The 21,305-nt window shown below is 35.4% G+C and overlaps 1 protein-coding gene across 1 annotated transcript; it reads right to left on the bottom strand.

The window, feature by feature from the left end:
- Window positions 1–4,133: 4,133 nt before the first annotated feature.
- Window positions 4,134–6,390, bottom strand: LOC145156682 (Seed maturation protein). The gene is made up of 3 exons (XM_079075963.1): window positions 6,130–6,390; window positions 4,602–4,886; window positions 4,134–4,482 (listed from the first exon to the last, which is right to left on the bottom strand). Exons 1-3 carry the CDS (start codon window positions 6,304–6,306, stop codon window positions 4,264–4,266), a joined length of 681 nt encoding a protein of 226 aa, XP_078932089.1. The 5' UTR covers window positions 6,307–6,390; the 3' UTR covers window positions 4,134–4,263.
- Window positions 6,391–21,305: the final 14,915 nt, after the last annotated feature.

Raw genomic sequence — 21,305 nt, 5'->3', positions numbered from 1 at the left:
AGGTTTTCGGCATCGACGAATGGTCAGGGATTCTGTTTTCCAGTTATCAGTGAGATAATTGTGACATCCCCAAATTCACGGTCATTTTAAAATTTTTATTTATGCTTATTTAAAAATCAGAGTATCCTTTTTGAAAAGCAGTATTGCGGAATTTGTTCCCAGAAAACATGATAATGATGTTGTCAAAGCATTTCTAAAGAAATGTATTTTTATTTAAAACATCGAGATGTCATCGTTAATACAGAAACATAAGCATAAACAAACCTTACATTTATTTACACTAATGATTTACATCTCCTTTAATCCCTCAGTGTAATGTATTTTCACATCGATACCTGTGATTCAAATAAATTGAGTGGGTTAGGTTGGGAAACCTGGTGAGTACATAGGGATTTCAATCCCACAATGTTATACCATATATATATATATATATATATATATATATATATATATATATATATATATATATATATATATATATATATATATATACTTTAGAACTCATAATATATACAATTTCACCTCATATAAGCAATTTTACCCCACCTCGTCGATCCTCACAACGACACGATCCATACTCCCAGATCTAAAATTAACAGCTTTACCTAATCCATACTCCCGGATCAGGTTTGTCTAATCCATGCTCTTGGATTAATGACAAATGACTATCCCCACTCCATACTCTCGGACTAGGGACGAATGAGTATGTCTAATGCATGCTCTCGGATCAATGATAATTTTAAAGTTCGATCCTCCATGTATATCTCACATGTACTCATAAGGAGATACTACCTGATATTCATCTCAATTAATTTAGGTTTATTATGTACCCTAAATTATGATATTTTATCAGATATGCTCTTAACACGTATTTCAGACAATAACAAATATTTCACACACAGACATATACTTAATACTTTAATCAATACTTGTATTAAAATCATGTTCATGAAAGGGATTATGCACTCACTTGTTAAAGTGATGACTCCAAACTCGGGCAGCGCTTCGCTTCTAACAATTTTATTTTCAGTCGACGAAACCTAGTATCATTACCACTAGATTTTAGTTTAATATTTATTGCGACTAATTATTAGTCTAGATTTACGAGCGATATTGTTTTATAAGTGTTAAACAATACTTTTCAACTACTATGTACAGACAGGGGCCAAACATGAAACATCGGAGGGCATGACCATTTTGGCATTTAAGCTGTTCTGAAATCCAACAACCCTATACGACCCTTCAAACTAGATTCCCCGTACAGTGAGCAGTTAAAATGTATTATAACAACACTTTGTATAATTTATAATACTTAGCATATATATTGTTTATAGGTTCATAATAACGATAATGAACTTATACATAAGTTATACTTAAAGCAAGGTAAACATAACTTACTTACAATGAGGTTTTAGCTAGGAGCCGGGTCTACATGGGCATAATTTCGTCGCTGAATCTTTCTAAAAAAAGATTATTGCAACGCTTCAGCGCTCACCTTACTATACTAAAACTACAGAAAGAGAAGTCGAATCACGAGGGACCGAAATGCTCGGGGGATAAGAAGAGAAAGACTCTTGAATCAAGAGAATGACACAAGAAATATGAGAGCTTAGAGGCTCTTATTTATAGTAATTGAATTTTCAAAAACTACCCTCTATAGTTACTTAATGACCTTATAGTTATTTAAACGACTAAACATCCTTTTACAATATTATTTTAAATAGATTTAACGATATTTGTACTAAACTAATGTCGAAAGTACTCAACACTAGTCTTATAACGACCGCATCGTCGATAAATTTCTAATAATATATACATATGTATATATATTTATACGTATATATGATTTATACTTTATTTTAATACGTAAATATGCTATTATAAATTATAACTCGTTCAGACGAACTCCGTTTTTGACGTTCTTTATATCCATGCGTAGCTATCGACAAGATCTACAACTTTCGTTTAGACTCTGTCGGCTAATTTTTGACTTTATTTTTTTGTCCATATTTTTATAAAATTAAATGATTTTGCTAACATCATAACTCTCTCGTACAGACTCCGTTTTTGCATTTTTTTCTCAAAATTCTTATTTTAAAGAGTACTACGATTTTTTTTGGTGACTTCAGCTAAAAGTCAATCATTCTCTTCGTAGCTTTTTACGTCATACATTCGTTGTATGCGGCTGACTTTTATATCTTATAAAAATCATATCTAATTCATATGGAGTTGGATTTCTAGGAAATTTATATTTTCAAGATCGGGAAGACGTGTACTTTTTAAATATTATATATATATATATATATATATATATATATATATATATATATATATATATATATATATATATATATATTGGCGCACTTATTTTTATGATTTACGGACGATTCTGCTGATTTTTTTCTATTTTATTATATTATAATAATCATGAAACACATAATATTTATATAATTCTTCTTTATTACGTCAGATAGGTTAATTGTTGACCCTAACTATTACATTGGTTAAGATTATTTATCCTAGACAATCTTCTATAAAAAAATCATTTCTAACGCTTGTTATATCTTAATTGACTAGCCCGAATCTGCGGGTGTTATAATAATTCAGGCTCGGATGGGCTTTAGTCAGTTCGGGTTGCGGATTGGAGTCATTATGGATATGGTTTGAATGGTTCTGCCTATCTGGAAGTCAGGCATGATATAAGGTTTTCAGATTTCGGGTATAGTAGTTGGATTTTCTCTTTGTTGGTTATGGGTGGCGTGTTAAGGTTCGTTTCTTCGTCAGGGTATGTGATTTCTGCTAAGATTGGGTTTTGATAGCAGTGATGGAAGGCATTCGTCTGTGTGAGATGATTTCTCGGTTCTATTTTGAATTTTAGAAAGTTCAGATGGGGTCGGCTGACGTAATAGAGTAAGTTGTAATGAATGATTTTGATGACAAAATCTAATTTAAGTGGGGGAGAGTTGTAACATCTGTTTTCTAGATTGAATCAGTGTAGGGCATAAATGAGTCAAATGCATGATTTTTGAGAAAAATCATGTGTCACGACGTGAACATAATGTGGTCACGACGTGACAAGCCAAAATGAGAACGCATAAATTAGAGGTACATGTGTCTAACTCAAGTGGTAAGTCGTTTGCATTCGTGGAAGAGAGGTACATGTTCGAAACTCCCTCCCCTCATTCTCTAAAAAAAATGATCCGTCTAGTTGACATGCCATGTGGCATATGCGACATTATGAAAAGCTAAAAATGGGCTAAATTGAAGAAATGTTTAGGTTTCTTAAGTTTTTCTATCCAAAAAATAAAATAAAATTTGGGATTTAATCGTTATTTTTCCCAAAATAATGAAACTTTTCTAGAGATTTCTCTTATGCTCTTGTAAAACCTGCAGTTTTGTTTGTTGCTAGCAACTTGCTACTTTTATGATGTAATTAATATAGTCTTTTTCATTCAATAAAGAAAATGCACGATGACTTTTCTAAACGATGTCTATTTTTGGGATGAAAAACAACTATAATTTCTCAAATTTTGAATTATACGGTAGTTATATAATTTTCTAAATATGCCAAATTGAGATATCGTTACATTTAAGTACACTTTCAACAACTTATAAAATCTTCCAATCCGCTTTCTCTTTACCTAAACCTACCTATATATATTAGGTTGTAAGGTATACTTGCGACGCCCTCGCGCAACACCTTTAGCCACATCAGCAACACCTTGACACCACACAATAGGGGCTGGTCATCACACATAAAAGAGAAGGAAGAAGGAAGAGAAAGAGGGTGATGAGAAGAGACGATCGAGAAATATTGTGTGAGAGAGATTTCTTGTGTTATAGTTCATGGCAATGGCCACGACTCATCACGCCATGGAAGGCAGGGGTGGTATTTGTGATTTACAACATGACATCCGAGCGAGGTTTCAGGATAAACACAACCTTAGAAAATATAAATAAAATCCATCAATTTTTTCATACACGAGTTGAAATTACCTTATTTGCCAATGAGATTTTCTTGTTTAACCTATCATTAATAGCACTTTATTAATGAATAGAGTTGATACCTACAAGATCAAAAAGATCAAAATACTGGCTATATAGGCTTATCTATCATAATTACAGTAAAAACCGAGATAAAATTGTCTCTTAGTATATTATACTATACATCATAATTCAATACACAAATATCAAAATACATTGAATTTAATTGTTATTAGAAACAAAAAAAAGTCCCAACGTTTATTGTAATATAGTCAGAATTCAATCTTTGTTACGTGGACTCGGGCTATGTTGACTATGGGGACTCTGGCTATGGGGAGTTTGGTTAATTTGATTTATCCTTGCAGCCGCCGCTAGCGACGCCGCAACGCCACCAGGACGGGTGGTTAGATTCGGATCGTTTCTCAACTCGGCTCCGATGACTCCCTCCGCATCTCTTCGTGTCACCGGTTTATCCGCCGGTAGCTTTGAAGTTGCTTCCTGTTTCATGTCAAAAATGAAAACCCTAGATTTTCATTCGAATTCAAAAGGTTTTCTTCTACCAATTGGAAACGATAAAGACAAAATGTAATTGGAAAAGGAGAGTGATTTATGTTTACCGCTAGAATCTCGCTCAATTTCGTTTTGTCATCGTCTCGTGCGACCCGAGCGTTTCGGGTGGCTGCTGATTGAGCTGCCGCAGCAACGCCGCCGGGCACGATATTGGTGCGACCAGTGGCTCTCACTTCCGCCGCTTGTATGGCGGCAGCATCACTGTAATCCACCGGCCTGCTGCCTGCTGTTAAAGCTGTGGCTTCTAGTGCTTCTCCAATGGTGATGTTTCCTCGTTCAAATATGGCTTCTGCTGCTAGTGGTGATGCCTGCTGACTGCTTTTACCTCCGACCTTCAATCATATTCAGTTTTGGCAAACTGTTAACTTAAAATTTCACCCAATTCATTCACTTATGACATGAACTTTAAAGATCTTGGGTCGTGATGCATTTGATATATTATTGTTTCATAGATCAAAATGGATGATCAATGGATCAAACATGTTGGTTGAAAGTCATCAAAAATATATTCAAATTCATATAACCTTTTAAATTACCTTCTTCCAAAAATATTATTATGGTAATAACTAATAATTTACATATCTTGTAACCATATTTAACATATTATATATTAACAAGACTAGTTTATAATCGGTGAGAACCACGTGTTATAAAATTAATTAAACTTTCATAATAAAAATTTAATTAATCAATTATTTTAAATAAATTATTAATTAAGAGATATATTAATTTTTAAAGTTATTATAACTTCAAATTTAACATATAATTAGAAAATTTAAATTTAAATTTTGAAATGAGTTGCCTAATATATCTACATGACACATGACATAATATTAATGATGAATTGTATTAGAGTGATATTTGGCAAAAGGAGATTAAAATTATTCATTTATTAGAATAGAGATATGTGTTTACCTATCAAACATATTTTCACTCAACTTTTGAAAAAAACAACTCAATTATTTTTATTGCACTAAAATTCTTATATTTTCTGAAATTTTTTAATTTGAAGTTTTGAGACAGTTAAAGGCTAGACAACTACAAATGATTGATAGTAACTGGCTTTTAAGAGTTTGTTGTATACAATCCCTTAGATTATAAAATTTCAGAAAATATATAGGTTTTAACACAATAAAAAAAATAATATAATGATTTTTTTAATGGTCGAATAAAAATAGGTTGAGTTTATAAAGACTTAAGTTAGACTCTCAAAAAAATAAATAGGTTTTAATACATTAAAAAATACTACATAATAAGTTTATTATTATTATTATTATTATTTTTAATAGATGAAAATATGTTAGATTTATCCTAACAAGATTCCCAAAATATAACTACCAACCCGACCTATTTTGACCAAGACAAAAATTTAGCTTTTTGGACAACCTGTCTATTTTGTTACCTCAAATTGGTCATAGTTGAAAAGCCAAGGTGAATGCAATAAAATTTGACTCCTAATATGGTTTCCTAGGTCTTTCTAAAACAAAAATAACAATATTATTTTTTGCATGACATGCATGCAATATTTTTAAAGAAAAACATAACATAAACCAATGTGTATCTAATTGTATTCACCTGTCCACCATTGCTCGGTTCATTGGTTGCTGCACGTCTGGCGGAAACACTAGTCTCGATATTATCCATTGCTTTAATACTAAGATCTTTATGTTCTTGAATATATGCGGTGGCATTATTATGGTGTTCTTGAGCTTCTTCCCCCATTTGGGGTTTCATAGGTTGTTCTTGGCTCATTGATCTCTTTGTGTTTTGCGTAATCTACTATGAACACTTCCCAAAGAACTAATTTCTTACCTCCAGATTTGAAAAACTTTTGCATAATATATGCATATACAAAAAGGATTGAAGGAATGAAGGGTATATAACAAATAGGGTCAAAAGTTTGTGCATGAATTGTAACAAGGTGTTGACAGGTGGTGGGTTCGTTTACCACATATATGGGTGAGACTTGGTCTTTTGTTGTTGTTAATGAAATTGTGTATGTTTGCAATGTTTCTACGATTTGCTGGTTGTAGGGTTGGTATGCCGTGATTTTCGGAGAAGAAATGTTACGTACAAAGGCTTTTATTTTTGGCTTTTATGAAAGGGTTCAGCTATTTGAAAATGTCTTTTGAGTTATGTCTTATTGTGGTTTTGGGCGTTTATTTATTTATTTATTTTTCCTTTCTGCCTATTTAGTCTAGACATTATTTAACGGACTTCGTATATATATGTAAGTAATAACATAGATATTACCAAAGGGCTTATAGGGTAGTGGCATAGGAGTTGACGAAAAGATGCCCCTCAACCTTGTATAGATTTAGGAGTATGATGGTGTGGGCGCGTGTAGCGTGTAGCCGATTCTTAAAAAACATAGTATATCCATGAGATGAGATTCATAATATAACATATTCTACTCTATAACACTACAAAAAATAAAGGTATTATTCGCTACAATTGTTGGCTTGTCGCCACTAAGCACCCCCAAGCAAAAGGTAATAGCGGCGACATATCGTCGCTAATGACCGTCGCCACTAAAGCATTTTTTTAATATTGCAGCTAATCTATAAAAGCAGTATTTAAATGCTATTATAATCTATAGAAACAATATTTAAGTTGCAGAAATGTAGCATCCACATCATCGTATAAAAATCTTAATATAAAATCTACAACATATTAAAGTCATTGACAAACGTACAATATTAATATTAACAAAATTATAAAACAAAACATAAACTAGTCATCATCACCATCTTCAAGCTCCTCATCATCGTCTCCGGTATTATCTTGTTGCGACAACGATCGAAACCAATTTGCAAGTTTCATGCTATATGTTGGGTTTTTGATAACAATATTCACGAGATCGTCCTCCTACAAACACTACTAGAAAACAGCCCGTTAATGACGCGCAAACAATGTCACACAGTGATTTACGATACGCAAAAACGTCTGCCCTAAAAATAATGTCATCTCTTATAAATTTTGAAGGATAGAGGACACGCATTTGTGTGTGCCCTAAAATTTGTGTCAGAAAAGATAAAAAGAAAGAAATATGGAGGACGCCTATCATAAAATGTGTGTTGTGTAAGTGTGTCGCTTTATATATATATATATATATATATATATATATATATATATATATATATATATATATATATATATATATATATATATATATATATAAACACGCCTTTTAAGCGGGAAATGAAATCCCCAAAAATTAAAACCCCGCCTATTCCATGTGAAAAATTAAAACCCGCTCCTCTTCCAATTAGCAAGAAAGAAGCCTAGGGTCTTCGTCTTCCTCTCTCTCTCTCTCTCTCTCTCTCTCTAACCTAAAACCCAACCTGCGATTTCATAGAGATTGTTATTACGATTTAAGAAGCAAAGAAGAAGACAAGAAAGGATAGTATCATTGACACAATTCGCAAGTTTAGAATCTCTTCTGACCAAAAATCAGGTGGTTCCCGGAGAGGTTGCAGTGACACAGTTTCAGAGATTGGGCCTCTATCTAGGATTCAGTCCAGGTCCGTGTCACCTTCCAAAGAATCCAAACTTGTGGCAAGATGTCAAAGTTTTCAAGAAAGACCTCAAGCTCAACCACTCCCTCTTCCAGTTCTTCACCCTTCCTATATGATTCGTAGCGAGTCTGGACTCAATGTATCTGGAAAACAAAAACAAGAAAAAGGCTCTAAAACGCCTCCCTTTCTTCCACTCCCCCATATGTGAACCGGACCAGACGACGCGACAACACCCATCTTCTGCCAGACTTTCATCTCCGACATAGACACAGCCGTCGACTCCACTCCAGCCGACAATTCCATCACACGTAGGATTTTTGATTTCCTTCACAGGTTTGATTTTTTAACCATAATTTTCCCAGTTCGATTTTTTGAACGAGTTTACTTCGTTTCTATTGCACCTTAGGGTTCGATTTGCTGTATTTAATTAGTTACAAGTTAGGTTGTGTGTGATAGTTTGTTCAACCCTACCGTTCTTAACTCTGCTTCAACCCTTTGCTTTTGCATTCTGATTTTCTAAGCATTGTGAGGTCAACTCTTTAATTTTGATTTTCAAAGCATTGTGATTTGTTGATATTTATTCAATCTATGATTCACTACAATTTCATTGTTTAGGTGGACCATATTCACTGGTCGAATGAGACAAAATGAAACTTCTCCACTTCCTAGTCATAACAGAGTGAAAATTAACATCCATGGGAGGTGACATGGCAGGGTTGTTTTGGCAACCAAGTAGAGGTAGCCCAGAGTGTTCTCCACTTCTTAGTCCTAAAATGACAAGTCCAGGTCCTAACTCTAGAATCCATAGTGGGGCAGTGACACCACTTCATCCAAGGGAAGGGGGAGGGGCAGATCGGTTAGAAGATGTGAAACAGAAAAGTCACCGGTTACCGCTTCCTCCGGTGGTTACAATTTCCAATTCTTTACCCTTCTCTCAGTCAAATTCAGCAGCCACTTCACCTTCTGTTCCAAGAAGTCCAGGAAGGCCTGATAATTTACCTAGCCCAGGGTCAAAATGGAAGAAAGGGAAGCTTCTGGGTAGAGTGATGAATAAGGAAAACAGCGATGAAGATGTTAAAGGACAGGAATTACTTGGTTGGAGATGGATAGAAGGCAGTTTATTCAGAAGTATGGAGATAACATAAAACATGAAGATCTAGTCATCAACAAATCCTTGAAGAACGATAGCTCTGAACAGGTTCTAATATTTCTTTAATTAAATTATTCCGATATGATTTTGTGATTCGATTGTGTAGAAACTTTAGTAATCGGTGCCTATAGAATGTAATTCCGAGTATCCTCTTACTGTTGTGAATTACTTCTACTAGCTATAAGTTTGAACCATTTATAGTTATCTGTCTGATTCCTCTTAATGACACTGATTTCTTGCTCACTCAGTATCAATAGCATATTTCTATCTTGTATTTGTATATAAATTCTTCCATTTAACTTTGTTACTAAGATGGGTGCGTGCTAATTTGCTATCAGATCTATGTCTTCTCTGGTATGCTAGCCAACTTCAGGAAGATCACCTTATCAACCAAGTCTTTTCAAGATTTGGTGAAATTAGGCATAACCACAGACAATAAGCTTATGGCTTGATCATATCAGAGAAACAGGAAGCAGAATGGAGACAATATCTTCACAAGATAGAGACATAGATGAACAGTGATGAAGATGAAGCTGGGTATGTAGGCAAGGGCAAAATCTGTCAAGTTAGTCTCTTCCCCTCCTAATTCGCCCAAGAGTGGGCGGATGAACTTGTGCCTGATTTTGCTTCCACTTCCCTTCCATTCCCTCCACTCTTTTAAAATACCTCAAGAACACATATCCTCTCTAACTTACTTTATTTCTTGTTGTCTTTTTTAACATTTTTATGTTATGTGTCTGTGTTTGTGTAAAATAACAACACTAGTTGTATAGATTTTCAATAGTTATAGTCTATTATTACCTTATATGAAAACAGTTATACAATATGGTACTTTAAACCCCATGACCAAATTTTTATGCTATTAAAAATCTACCAATTAATTGTCTATTTTGGTTAATTTTTACTAGGATAAGGTGGGATGACATTGGAGAGTCTCAACGAGGAGCACATGAAATTCAAGGTACTTTTTATTAATCATTTTACTGTTTGATTAAGTTCTTAACCTGAACTCTCATTGTTCATCATTTTAACTTATTTTTTATTTGATTTCATAATGCATCACAATGTCTTTAATTCTTATCTGGTTGGCTTGGTGTATAGATGCTTCATGAAGGATTATGCATTTGTATGGCTAGTATGATCTTTTCCTTCAATGTTGATGGAAACCTTCAAGGAAATAACAAAGAAGTCTTCAATATCCAGGTGGTGTTGGTGGCAGCAGCAGGGGCAAAGATGTCATTCACCCCTTAAAATTTCCCATGAATATCTCTTTAATGGTACTTCCCATACTCATGTATATATAAATTATAGAATCACTTTCTTAATGTTTTGCAGCCTAACACTGTTACCGGTGATATTAATTTGTAATTTTTTTTATTTCAAATGATACTTATCATAATTATCTCATATTTTTTGGTTCTTTAAAGGGTGATTGTACAGGAACTAGTATGTTAAAATTTGGTTGCCAGGTACTTTCAACCTCATATTTTACCTCATTACCCCATTCTTAAAGTTATTTTTGTTTTTTTGGCTTATTTTTACATATTGGGATTTGTTGGTTTATATGAATCTAATGGTTGCATTATTCAAATTTGTAGGTCTTGTTGATGTGCATAGTGTCAAGCAAAGTAGCTCGGATGTTGTGAAGGTCGGCAACAAGTTCTTGTAGCTCAACTATTATTTGTTGATGACTTTCATCTCTTTCACATTTGATGTATTACAATTGCCTACTATTGGAATGATTATTTGTATGACATTAACTTTTGTGCAATGGATTTTATTTTTTGTATATGGTATTTTATTTTCTATTATGAGACATGAAATGCAAATTTAATTTGAAAATTAGTAAATCCATAAATAAGTTTTTTTTTAAAATTTAAAATTACGATACGCAAAAATGTGTGTCATCTTTATTTATGACATGGCCTTTCTTGACAGCGGCTTTAATGATACGCATTGTGTGTCATAAATGCGCGTTGTAAATGCGTGTCGTCTCTCGTTATGATAGGGTCTGCCTTGACACATATTTGCATGTCGTCTGAGCGTTTTACGACACGCATTGCGCGTCGTAAAATGCTGTTTTTCTAGTAGTGAAAATAAATATGTACATTAATATAAATTTCAACAAAATAGCATCCAAGTTATCAACATACCAAAATACAAATACCATAATCCAAACTTCATGTTCATTATTAAAACTACCAATATACCAAATGCAAGTTATCAACATACCAAAATACCCAACTACATATCAAACTTCAACTACCAACATACCAAATGCAAGTTATCAACATACCAAAATGCAAGTTCACAATTCAAAACATAGCATAAACATGTATGGGTATTTTGTGATAACTTACTTGAGCTCGGCTGACTGCATGCACCGTACCCTTTCTTATTTTAGAAAACATTTTCTTAAAATATATTTCCTTTTTGAAAACTTTACCAAATCCTCGATTTGAGTTCAGACACACCCGAGAGTGTGCCCGAATCCCTCAAACCAAGGCTTTGATACCAACTTGAAACATCCAAAAATTATGACCCAAAAATTTCATTTTTAATTTAAGTAAAAACAGTATTTCCAAAACATTGTTCATACATGCCGATCGAATAAATATGTCAATCATGATAAAATCAGAGTATGTCCCATAAACAGAATCAATATGGTGTGTGTGATGCAGTCAACCCGAGCTCTTCCCATTGGAACCGGAAGTACCTGAAACATAAACTAAAAACCGTAAGCACAAAGCTTAGCGATTTCCCCAAGATACCGCATACCAAACATATCATATAACAGGCCCCGCCCACACTTGCATAACGGGCTCGCCCACACTCGCATAACAGGCCCCGCCCAATGAGATATGAGCCCCACCCACACTCGCAATACGGCCCCCGCCCAAATAAACATACATATACAAGCACATACAAGTATCACACACACATCAAGTATATCGACATAACCAATCAAGGGTCGGCCTTGGTGCCTTAGACCTGCTAAACCTAGTGAGGAAACTCACCTTGAAAAGTTGAATGAAACGAATGATCCATGAATGCTGGTCCTACAGCTCCCCGAGTTATCAATTGCCAAATAAAAGCTAATTAACATTTGGGATCTACATCATAACCAAAAATCCCTACTTGGGGTAAAAAGACTATTTTACCCCCAACATAACTTGGTCCAAGAATGAAGCCCTTAACCACAGTCCAATGGGCCCATAAGTTAAACAACCCATCAAGGCCCAAAATATGGCCCAAATTCCAATTAGGCCCAATCCCTTCACATGGGCCTTAGCCCAAGGCGCAATAATGCTCCCCTAGCCTAAAGGTTCGATTTCAGATGGCCCACTAAGGCCCAAAACATCAATGTCCATGAAAGTAGCCCAAACGAGCCCCAAAAGACGCAAAGCCCAATTCATTTAGTATGCAAGGCGTACTCAATTGTAAGCTAAGTGTACAGGTCGCATGGCTTGTACGCTGCGCGTACGAGCTTGTACGCTCAACGTACTCACTCATTAAGAAAAAGCTCTTAAATCCTTAAGACTAAGGGTCCCAATCATAAATCTAAGTCATATGAATTGTCTTAAACCATAAAGTTGTGAAATTGGTGGATTTGCATGCCCCAAATGAACCCAATATCGAAATATCACACATTACTTCCATAAAATGAACTCAAACTCATACATGGGTGGTTCAAAGCTCCAAATATGGAAACTTTATGACTCTAGGACCAAAATAACACCAAGAGTAGCAACTCTAAGCTTCAGAAATGACAATAATCCACAAGATCTCATCTATAAGACCAAATGTGACAACCCGGAACTTCTATCTTGTACACTTAGTCAATTCAATCAATATTCAACTTGTTTTGTTGATTTCTTGTACTGTTTAAGGGTTCATTTAAGTGTTCTAAGCTTGATTATGACCAAGGTTGAGTTTAGGAATGAGTCAGAGTGTCGTATAGTGAGAAAATCGGGCCATACACACCTCTAGGAGGAGTGTACGGCCGTACACATGGGTGTGCGGCCGCACACCCACTCCTTGGCCACACACTCACTTTTTGGAAGCACTCTCTCCCCTATATAAAGGGTAGACTCCTTTCCCCTTCATTCTTTTCACTCCTTGGCAGCACACTACACTATTCTCTCAAGTTTCTCAAACTTTGAACTCTCCAAAGCTTCAAGAACGTGAGTACTTCATCCTCTAGCTTACAATCCATGAAAGACCACTCTATCTAAGCCTTAAGTGTGCAAAAATAGATATGTTCTTCGTGTTTGGAAGTGAGTGCGGCCGCACACCCTTAAAAAAACCCTCCAAAGTGAGAGTTTGACTTCCATATTCGAGATAGACATTCCCCCTAGCCTTGTTGCACCTTGGAATGGACATTTTGGACATCATCTTGTGGGGTGTACAACCGCACACACCTGTGTACGGCCCACACACACCCCTTGTGCGACCACACACTCTAGTGTGCGACCACACACCCTAGTGTGCGACCACACACTCTAGTGTGCGACCACACACACATCCTAGGGCCGCAAATGATGGGTTTGAGCCATAAGAACTTTCCTATGTGCACATGCAAACCCTAATGCTTGGATCTAGGTTTCGCTAATTGAACATGCAATTTATCCAAGTCTTGCAAACCCTAGATCTAGTGTATACAATTCAAATTGACATAAGAAAAACAGATCTAGATGAATACCTTTTGTAGCTTGCTTGATTCTTCTTGATCTTAGAGCTTAGAGTCACAATTGTCACTCCTCTAATGGCTTACAAACACCAACTAGCAAGTGGATGATTTGGAGAGAGGATGTAGGCACAAAATCGGCTCTAGGAACTCCTTAGGGTTTCTGGTAGCCGATTTCTGTAGCCTTTGGGGTCTATTTATATTATGAGCTTCTAGGGTTTCAGCCAAAACCCTAATGGACAACTTAATTACCAAGCAGCCCATGGAACCTTCTGGATTAGGGCCCTTGGACGAAATCTTGATGGGATCCTCCCATGATTTCGTCCACCCCTTGCTCCATAGGGTTTCCTAGCCCAAAACACAACTATCACACATTTGACAGTTTAAGCCCCTTTATTCAATTAACCTCTTTTAGTCACCAAATTAATTCCTAATTAATCTATGACTAATATTAATTAAATAATATGATTATTCCTTTAATATATTATTCTCATAATATATTAATAAATCATAATATCTTCTCTCTCTTCATAAATCACCCTGTCAAGTTGCTATGGTGAAGGCAACCCAAAATGACCATGCACAACCGGGTCAAGTACTTACCAAATATAGTTACGGACTTAGACACTAATCCAACAGCAAACCCACTTCTAGGACCCTTATCTTGCACTAGAATTGAGTATAGACCTAAACCACTTCGTAGATGTGAGTATGGACCTTGAGAAAACTTCGAAGGCACCTCCTTTCATGAGTGTACGGCCGCACACCCATTGGGCCGCACACACACTCAAGGTGGCCATACACTCCCCATACTCAATCCTACAAGGTTCTATCACTTGGTGCAAGTAGTTCCAAGTCCCTAGAGTGATTCTCTATGGTATCTAGTAGTGAAAAACCTTCATTTGACTCCTATGTGTGTCATTACATGTTATTAGGATCAATTTGAGTTCGAGGTTTCACTAGACACTCAACACCCCATACCGGTCTTTCGTACAAACCACTCGCTCAAGGTGAGTTCATACCCCTACGCTTTTACTGGTTTTTAAAACGCTTTCAGTGGGAGAATACAAGCCACACATAAATGCTTTTGTAAATTAATATAAAGGGCTTTTAACAAGTATAAAACTCATGCAATTCTCATACTTTAACCCTTTTGTACCGTGTTGAGCATAAGGGACGTTTTCACTAAAAATTGCATAATTTTCCGGACTCGATATTCACTACGCTATACATGCAAACTATAATCGGTATAGTTTGTGATTTTCGAAACATAACAAGTATAGAAACTTTCACTACTAAACATATACACTATGACAGAAATAGTTTACAGTTTACATCACTACATAAACATGTCATTCATAACAATAATTGTCACTACATTACGGTATACATACGGATTTCACTATGGTATAACGCTACAACACTACATGTAAATTGGATTGTACGATACTGTGAGGCACTACTTCAACACTGTACCCTTAGGTGTACAGGGATAAATCCTATCATAGTATAACCAGAGTCTCCTGGAGGGGGACCGTGAGATTTATGAATAGATCTATTCGAGACTGACAATCTCACACCCGAACTGCTAGCTACAGCTAGGCAGGCATGCCTGGGGTGACAAATGTCATTTAACTCAACTCCTGAAGAACGTTGGAAAAGGTCTCTAGTCATATCAAGTATGGTTATACGACTCACAATATGTATAAATCACCATTAGTTTACAAGTTGGCACTCTCCAACACTTTTATTTATACTAAATAGTACTAATACACACCACAACTGGAGAATTTCCAGGGATCTTGCCACATGGTTTTATTTTAAGTAATAAAACACACTACGTATACTGGCTATAGCCAGGGTTTTCAAACAGAACCGATTATACAATGGTTTCACGTACGAAATACTTATACATCATGATTAGCATTAGCTAGTCACATGAAGTATTATTTCGCATATCCCTACAGTTTTCAGTAACGAACATTCATGGTTTTATACATATTTGATAACGCTACAATCTCACTAAATAAAATATCGGATTTTCTTGAAACTATACGAACACTTTTACAAGCTCATCCACAAGTTTTTCATTACAAAATACCGCTTATGAACTCACCAGCTTTATGCTGATATTTTTCAAACTGCTTGTATTCTCAGGAAATCAGTAGACAGGTACCTGCTGGATTTTTGAGGAGCTGGAGCAATAAGAGTTTTATGTTTATATTTTACAAACTATTTGATGTAATTCAAACAAGTTTCAGACAAGTTCCAAATTGATGTAAACATTTTTATTTAAGTATTCACTGTAATGGTTGTGTTGCTATGATTGCTATTATACATTGGTTGTGATGCTATACATGATGTCCTCCACCCCAGAACGTTTCCGTTTTGGGGTGTGACAGATTGGTATCAGAACCCTTGTTTATAGCGAACTAAATATATCCAACCTTACATGGTATACAACTATAAACACTAAGGGGCCTAAGTGCTCTACACTAAAAGTATACTTTCAAAAATATAAGTATTTTTATAAAAAGTATACGAGAATACATACATAACAGAATCTGTGTCATGAGTAGGATAAAACAAAAAGTATTTGGATGTTGGGGCACTGCGGTTAAACCTGGGCAGTTATGTAATCATGTCTAAGGTGAATATAGCCTGATCAACTATATTCAGTCGACATGACCAACATGTGCTTGGGAATGACGGTAGTGTTACAGTAGGCCTAAAACTTACAAAAAACATTCAACATAAAATACTATAGGAGTATTTTGCTAGAGCCAAATTCAGTGAGGAGATTCATTCCTAGTGTTGCTACCTATTCGTTTCTCAGTGATAACTTACTTGCATTAGTAACCTTTCATTGCTTATCGCTTGGTAGAATACTTTATTATCAAGATAGGATATATCTTGTTTCATATATCTTGAGGACTTACAATCCTCTTCTTTCTGGTTGTTTCTAGAACAAGATGCCTCCCGAGAGAAGGTCCAACCGAAGAAACAACACCCCGCCACCACCACCACCCCCTCAGTTCGACCCTGTCATGTTCCAGGCAGCAGGTACAGCCGCTGTGACTGCAGCAATGGCACAAGTGAACGCTGGAGGGACTGGAGGTGGAACCTGTTGGGTTATGAGCATTCTAACACTCCTAAGTGTACATGCAACCCTAAATACCTTGGATCTATATTTTCTCTATTATACATATAATTATGAACATCCAAGGTATTATCCTAATCTAGCATACAAAATAATAAATATAACAAGATAGAATACATACCTCTTTGATGTAGAATGTCTTCATGAAGCTTGAGTGCCTAGTGCCCCAAGTGTGACACCTCAAATGGTTCACACAACACCAAATACACTTGGAATAACTTGAGAGAAACTTGAACACTCCTTGAAATCGTCTAGCCCTCACACTCACACATTAGTGCACGATTTCTTGAGCCATGGGATTCTTTTATATGGTGGCTATTAGGGTTACACCATGTAACTCATAACTTTACCCATTCCTTATGCTCCATGGATTTTAACCTCCATGGAGTATCCATGGGTCACCCCATGGACTAGTCCAACATAAGGAATCTTGGATCACAAGCCCACATATATAAGAATGAATGATTTACACAATCAACCCATATATTTAATTAGTCTCCTTTTGATCACTTAATTAATTCCAAATTAATTCTTGATCAATACTAATTAAATAACCTTATTAATATATTATAACTTATAATATATTAACCAACCTTAAGTGTTATTTCTCTCATTATAGTCTATCCAAATGAATGATGCCATGCAACCCAAATGGACCATGACGGGTCGGGTCAAGTCTTACCAATTATAGTTATGGACTTAGACATTAATCCAACAGTCTCCCACTTGGATAAGTCTAAAACTATTATTGCGTATGACTTCAGGAACCGATCAGCAATCGTAGCTCTCAAAAGCTTCTGTCGAACTCTGACCTTGTCGATGAACTCTGACCTTTGTCAATGACTTGTCCATTAGATAAGGGATCATATATTCCTCCATTTTCTAGATATCATATGGACTGAGACATGGATTATCAATCATTCTCTCTGTCCATTTGTTGTTTCCCGATTTCCGATTCATGATGACTGACTGATTGAACAAATCAAATCAGTCATGGCTTGGCCAAGCACTCACATGTATCATCTTTAAATCATCGAAGGGCCCACAGATATCGCTTTTATCCCGAAGGTAAAAGGAATGGATAAACTTCGACTCATATGGCTTGTTCTACTACTTGTTGAATCATACACAAAGGCACGTTTTATAACATCGAGTTACCGAATGCGTTTTCGTGCAATCAATGTACAACCAACTCATAGTAACAACTCATATCTCTAGGTTTGAAGAATATAAGATATTATCGTCTCATGATCACTCGTGATAAAATCCATGAAGTGATTCAAATGAGCGCGGGTTGAATCCAATACTCAGAACTTATGAGCACTCATGAGTGTTGTAGCACCACTTTGTCCACCAACTTGGACCTCTACAAACCAACCCATGACAGTCTTGATTCATATCTACTTCCAACATATGACCGACTGTGGATGGTTTGAATAACTTAATCATTCAGGAAGAGCGACTTAGTTATTCTGGAAGTCAAAACATGCAAAGTGAAACACAAGAATAAATGAATCAAATATGGTATCAAACCCTATGAATATAAATAAACACTTTTATTTATCATCATACTGATTACTCATTATTCATTGTTTCGGTTTTATCAACTTTATACTTGAATTAAAAACACTAGTTGTCCCATGCTCCAAGCATGTACACTATGTTTTTCTTAAACAATAGCTTTGCCATACACCAAGTATGCACTCTATGTTTGTCTATGATCCTTACTTTGTGAAATAAACCAATTGAACATAATTTCAATGATTCTAATTTCATACTCCCAAATCCTTATCGAAAAATGTGAGAATTTCAAATTCCTATCATTTATCGAAATTTGTTTAGATTTTAAACTTATATGCACTGACCCTCCTGTAATGAATATGTACAAAGTCACAAAGACTTGTCAACAGTCATTATAAGGTATTCCAATGGAGATCAACTCCATGGAAACTAAGTCTCATATTCAAAGTACATTGCTTTGGACATGCTTTTTGCATTAAGTTTTCTAATCTTACACAGATAACTTCCACCTATGGAGACAACTCCATATTCTCATTTTGACTATCACTTCTGAATAAGAGATGCCTCTTTTCAGTATATGTCAATATGGTCCTTCCAAAATTAGCACTATACTTCCCACTGTCCCTGAGCAACCAATCTTTGGTAAACCTCAGATTGTCCTCGACAATTGCTTAATCATTTTAGTCATATCCAATTCTAGACCTTTTCCCTTCTTAATGCCTCTGGGCATTTGGAAAAATTTAGAAATGACAAATATTATAGCACATGCAATCGATCCTGTACCCAAAGCAAATGGTACACGATTCATGATGTCTCACATAAAGACATGATTCTAGAGCAGTCTTTTGCTACAATATTTTTATTTGCCATGTTTTCAAAATTTGACTATGAAGAGGGATGTCGTAATCATAATCGAATTTTGAGAACGCAATATATAGAATTTCCTTAAGTTGAACCAATCCAACATGAAATTCATATATATATTCTTGACTAAAGATGATTAAGGTCTCAATCTAAGCCTTTAGAACTGAAATGAAGTATATCCTCTCCCTTAATTATAGCAAAACAACTTTTTCAATCCCTGGAGCCTAAAGAATTGAAACTTTTGTTTTCTATAATTAACATTGCTAACTTGCAACACTAACAATAATTATCATGCTCCCACTAACATGATGATTAGTAGCATAACACTTATGCTCCCACTAGCTTTGACATGTACTCAGAAATCAGCTGGACTTCTAGAAATCAATACTTTATTGACTTCCTTACCAAAGTTCAGATTTCTGATACTAGATTGTTTTGATAAAACTTTATCAAAATCATACACCTCTCTTAGATAGCTCACATGTGTGTCTAAACAATTTTAGAACTATGAAAAGGGATGCCGTAATCATAGTCTCAATTGTTTAGACCTTTGCCACTTCTCACAAGTCCATGTTAGTGTGCCGGTAAACCACACACGCTCCACTAACGACTTTGAGAATGCAAATATCACAATTGCTATCTAGCTAAAATCTACTTAGTGAAAGTGTTTCCTCACCATCATTTTCATGAATCGGAGAGAAACCTTATGACACTTATATTTAATAGTGTATGTGTTCTTATTCATGTGAATTTGTCAAAACCATAATCACAAGACAAGGTTAGTGACAAATCCAAACTCATATTGATTAAACTTGTGCAATCTTAAATTCTTGCCATTTGGCAGCTCAGGTGCCTGCCATTGCTTCCAAGTAGTTGTGCAACCAATTGAGAACTCTCAGAACTCCTATGCAAAGCCAACTTGAATAGGCACAAAAATTTCAACACGATAGGTTATAAACCTCAAGTCGTGTGCTAGTGAAGGACTTTAGGTTTTATTCTTGATTAAGTCTTGAAACTTTCAAGAGCTTTAAGACTCCCACTGTCCTCTTGACATATAAGACTCCCTTGTCAAATATTCAAGAGATAGTGCGGATTCTTTATCAAGACTAACACTTTACACAATTGGCCTAAGTTGGTCTCTGTTTTATCCAAAACATCACAACTTACCAATTTCAAATGTACAAGAGTAGATAACCTTCTACTCTTACATTTGACTAGTGTTAACAAACCCTCTTTAAGATATGTCACTCAAGTTACAATCTTGGAGTATGACTCTAAGAATTGTTTTGGAACGAAGTATGACTCATCTTTTTGATTTAACCATTTCAACAATTCATGACTCCTCTTCTTGACTTTAGAGGACCAATTGTGATATGGTATCTTAATCATTAAGATGATCATAAACATGATACTAAAGTACTCTCCCATCTTTTCAGATTTGAGAAACTTTTATCTTTCTGCCATACTTTGATTCTTCTTATTCATTCTGTCTCACATTGAAACTTCTCCAATGCTACAGACTTATACTTAAACTTATAAGTATAACCATATTTACTGAACTTAAGTAAATCATGACGAATAGTCTTCTTGATCTTTTGTGGTGGACTTGACCAGTGCACAAGAATGTGTACTCGATCCCTTAGTCCTTTCCTTATTCACATAAGGAATTAGTCTTAATTTTCCAAGCTGAAAGTTCTCATTCATCATACTATACAACTTGCATGATTCCAAGTTTCGGTCCAATTGAACCTTGGGTGATGAGAATCTTTCCTTATTTGGTAATATTAGACACTACCACAACCGAAAGAATCAAATCCATTTTTCCAATATTGCTATCAATGGAATCTTATA

The sequence above is a fragment of the Lactuca virosa genome, chromosome 2 (assembly GCF_052849685.1).
Source record: "Lactuca virosa cultivar CGN04683 chromosome 2, Lactuca_virosa_CGN04683_v6, whole genome shotgun sequence".
In the NCBI taxonomy this organism is placed as follows: domain Eukaryota; kingdom Viridiplantae; phylum Streptophyta; class Magnoliopsida; order Asterales; family Asteraceae; genus Lactuca; species Lactuca virosa.
Note: the sequence above shows the minus strand (reverse complement) of the source record. Positions and strands in the feature narration are given on the sequence as shown.

Bases quoted from the DNA above. Each gene is read 5' to 3' on its own strand.
- LOC145156682 (XM_079075963.1), bottom strand. From the start codon at position 6,306: ATGAGCCAAGAACAACCTATGAAACCCCAAATGGGGGAAGAAGCTCAA. The intron at 4,887-6,129 runs GTGAATACAATT...ATATGATTGAAG, and splicing joins AACCGAGCAATGGTGGACAG to GTCGGAGGTAAAAGCAGTCA. The intron at 4,483-4,601 runs GTAAACATAAAT...GACATGAAACAG, and splicing joins AATTGAGCGAGATTCTAGCG to GAAGCAACTTCAAAGCTACC.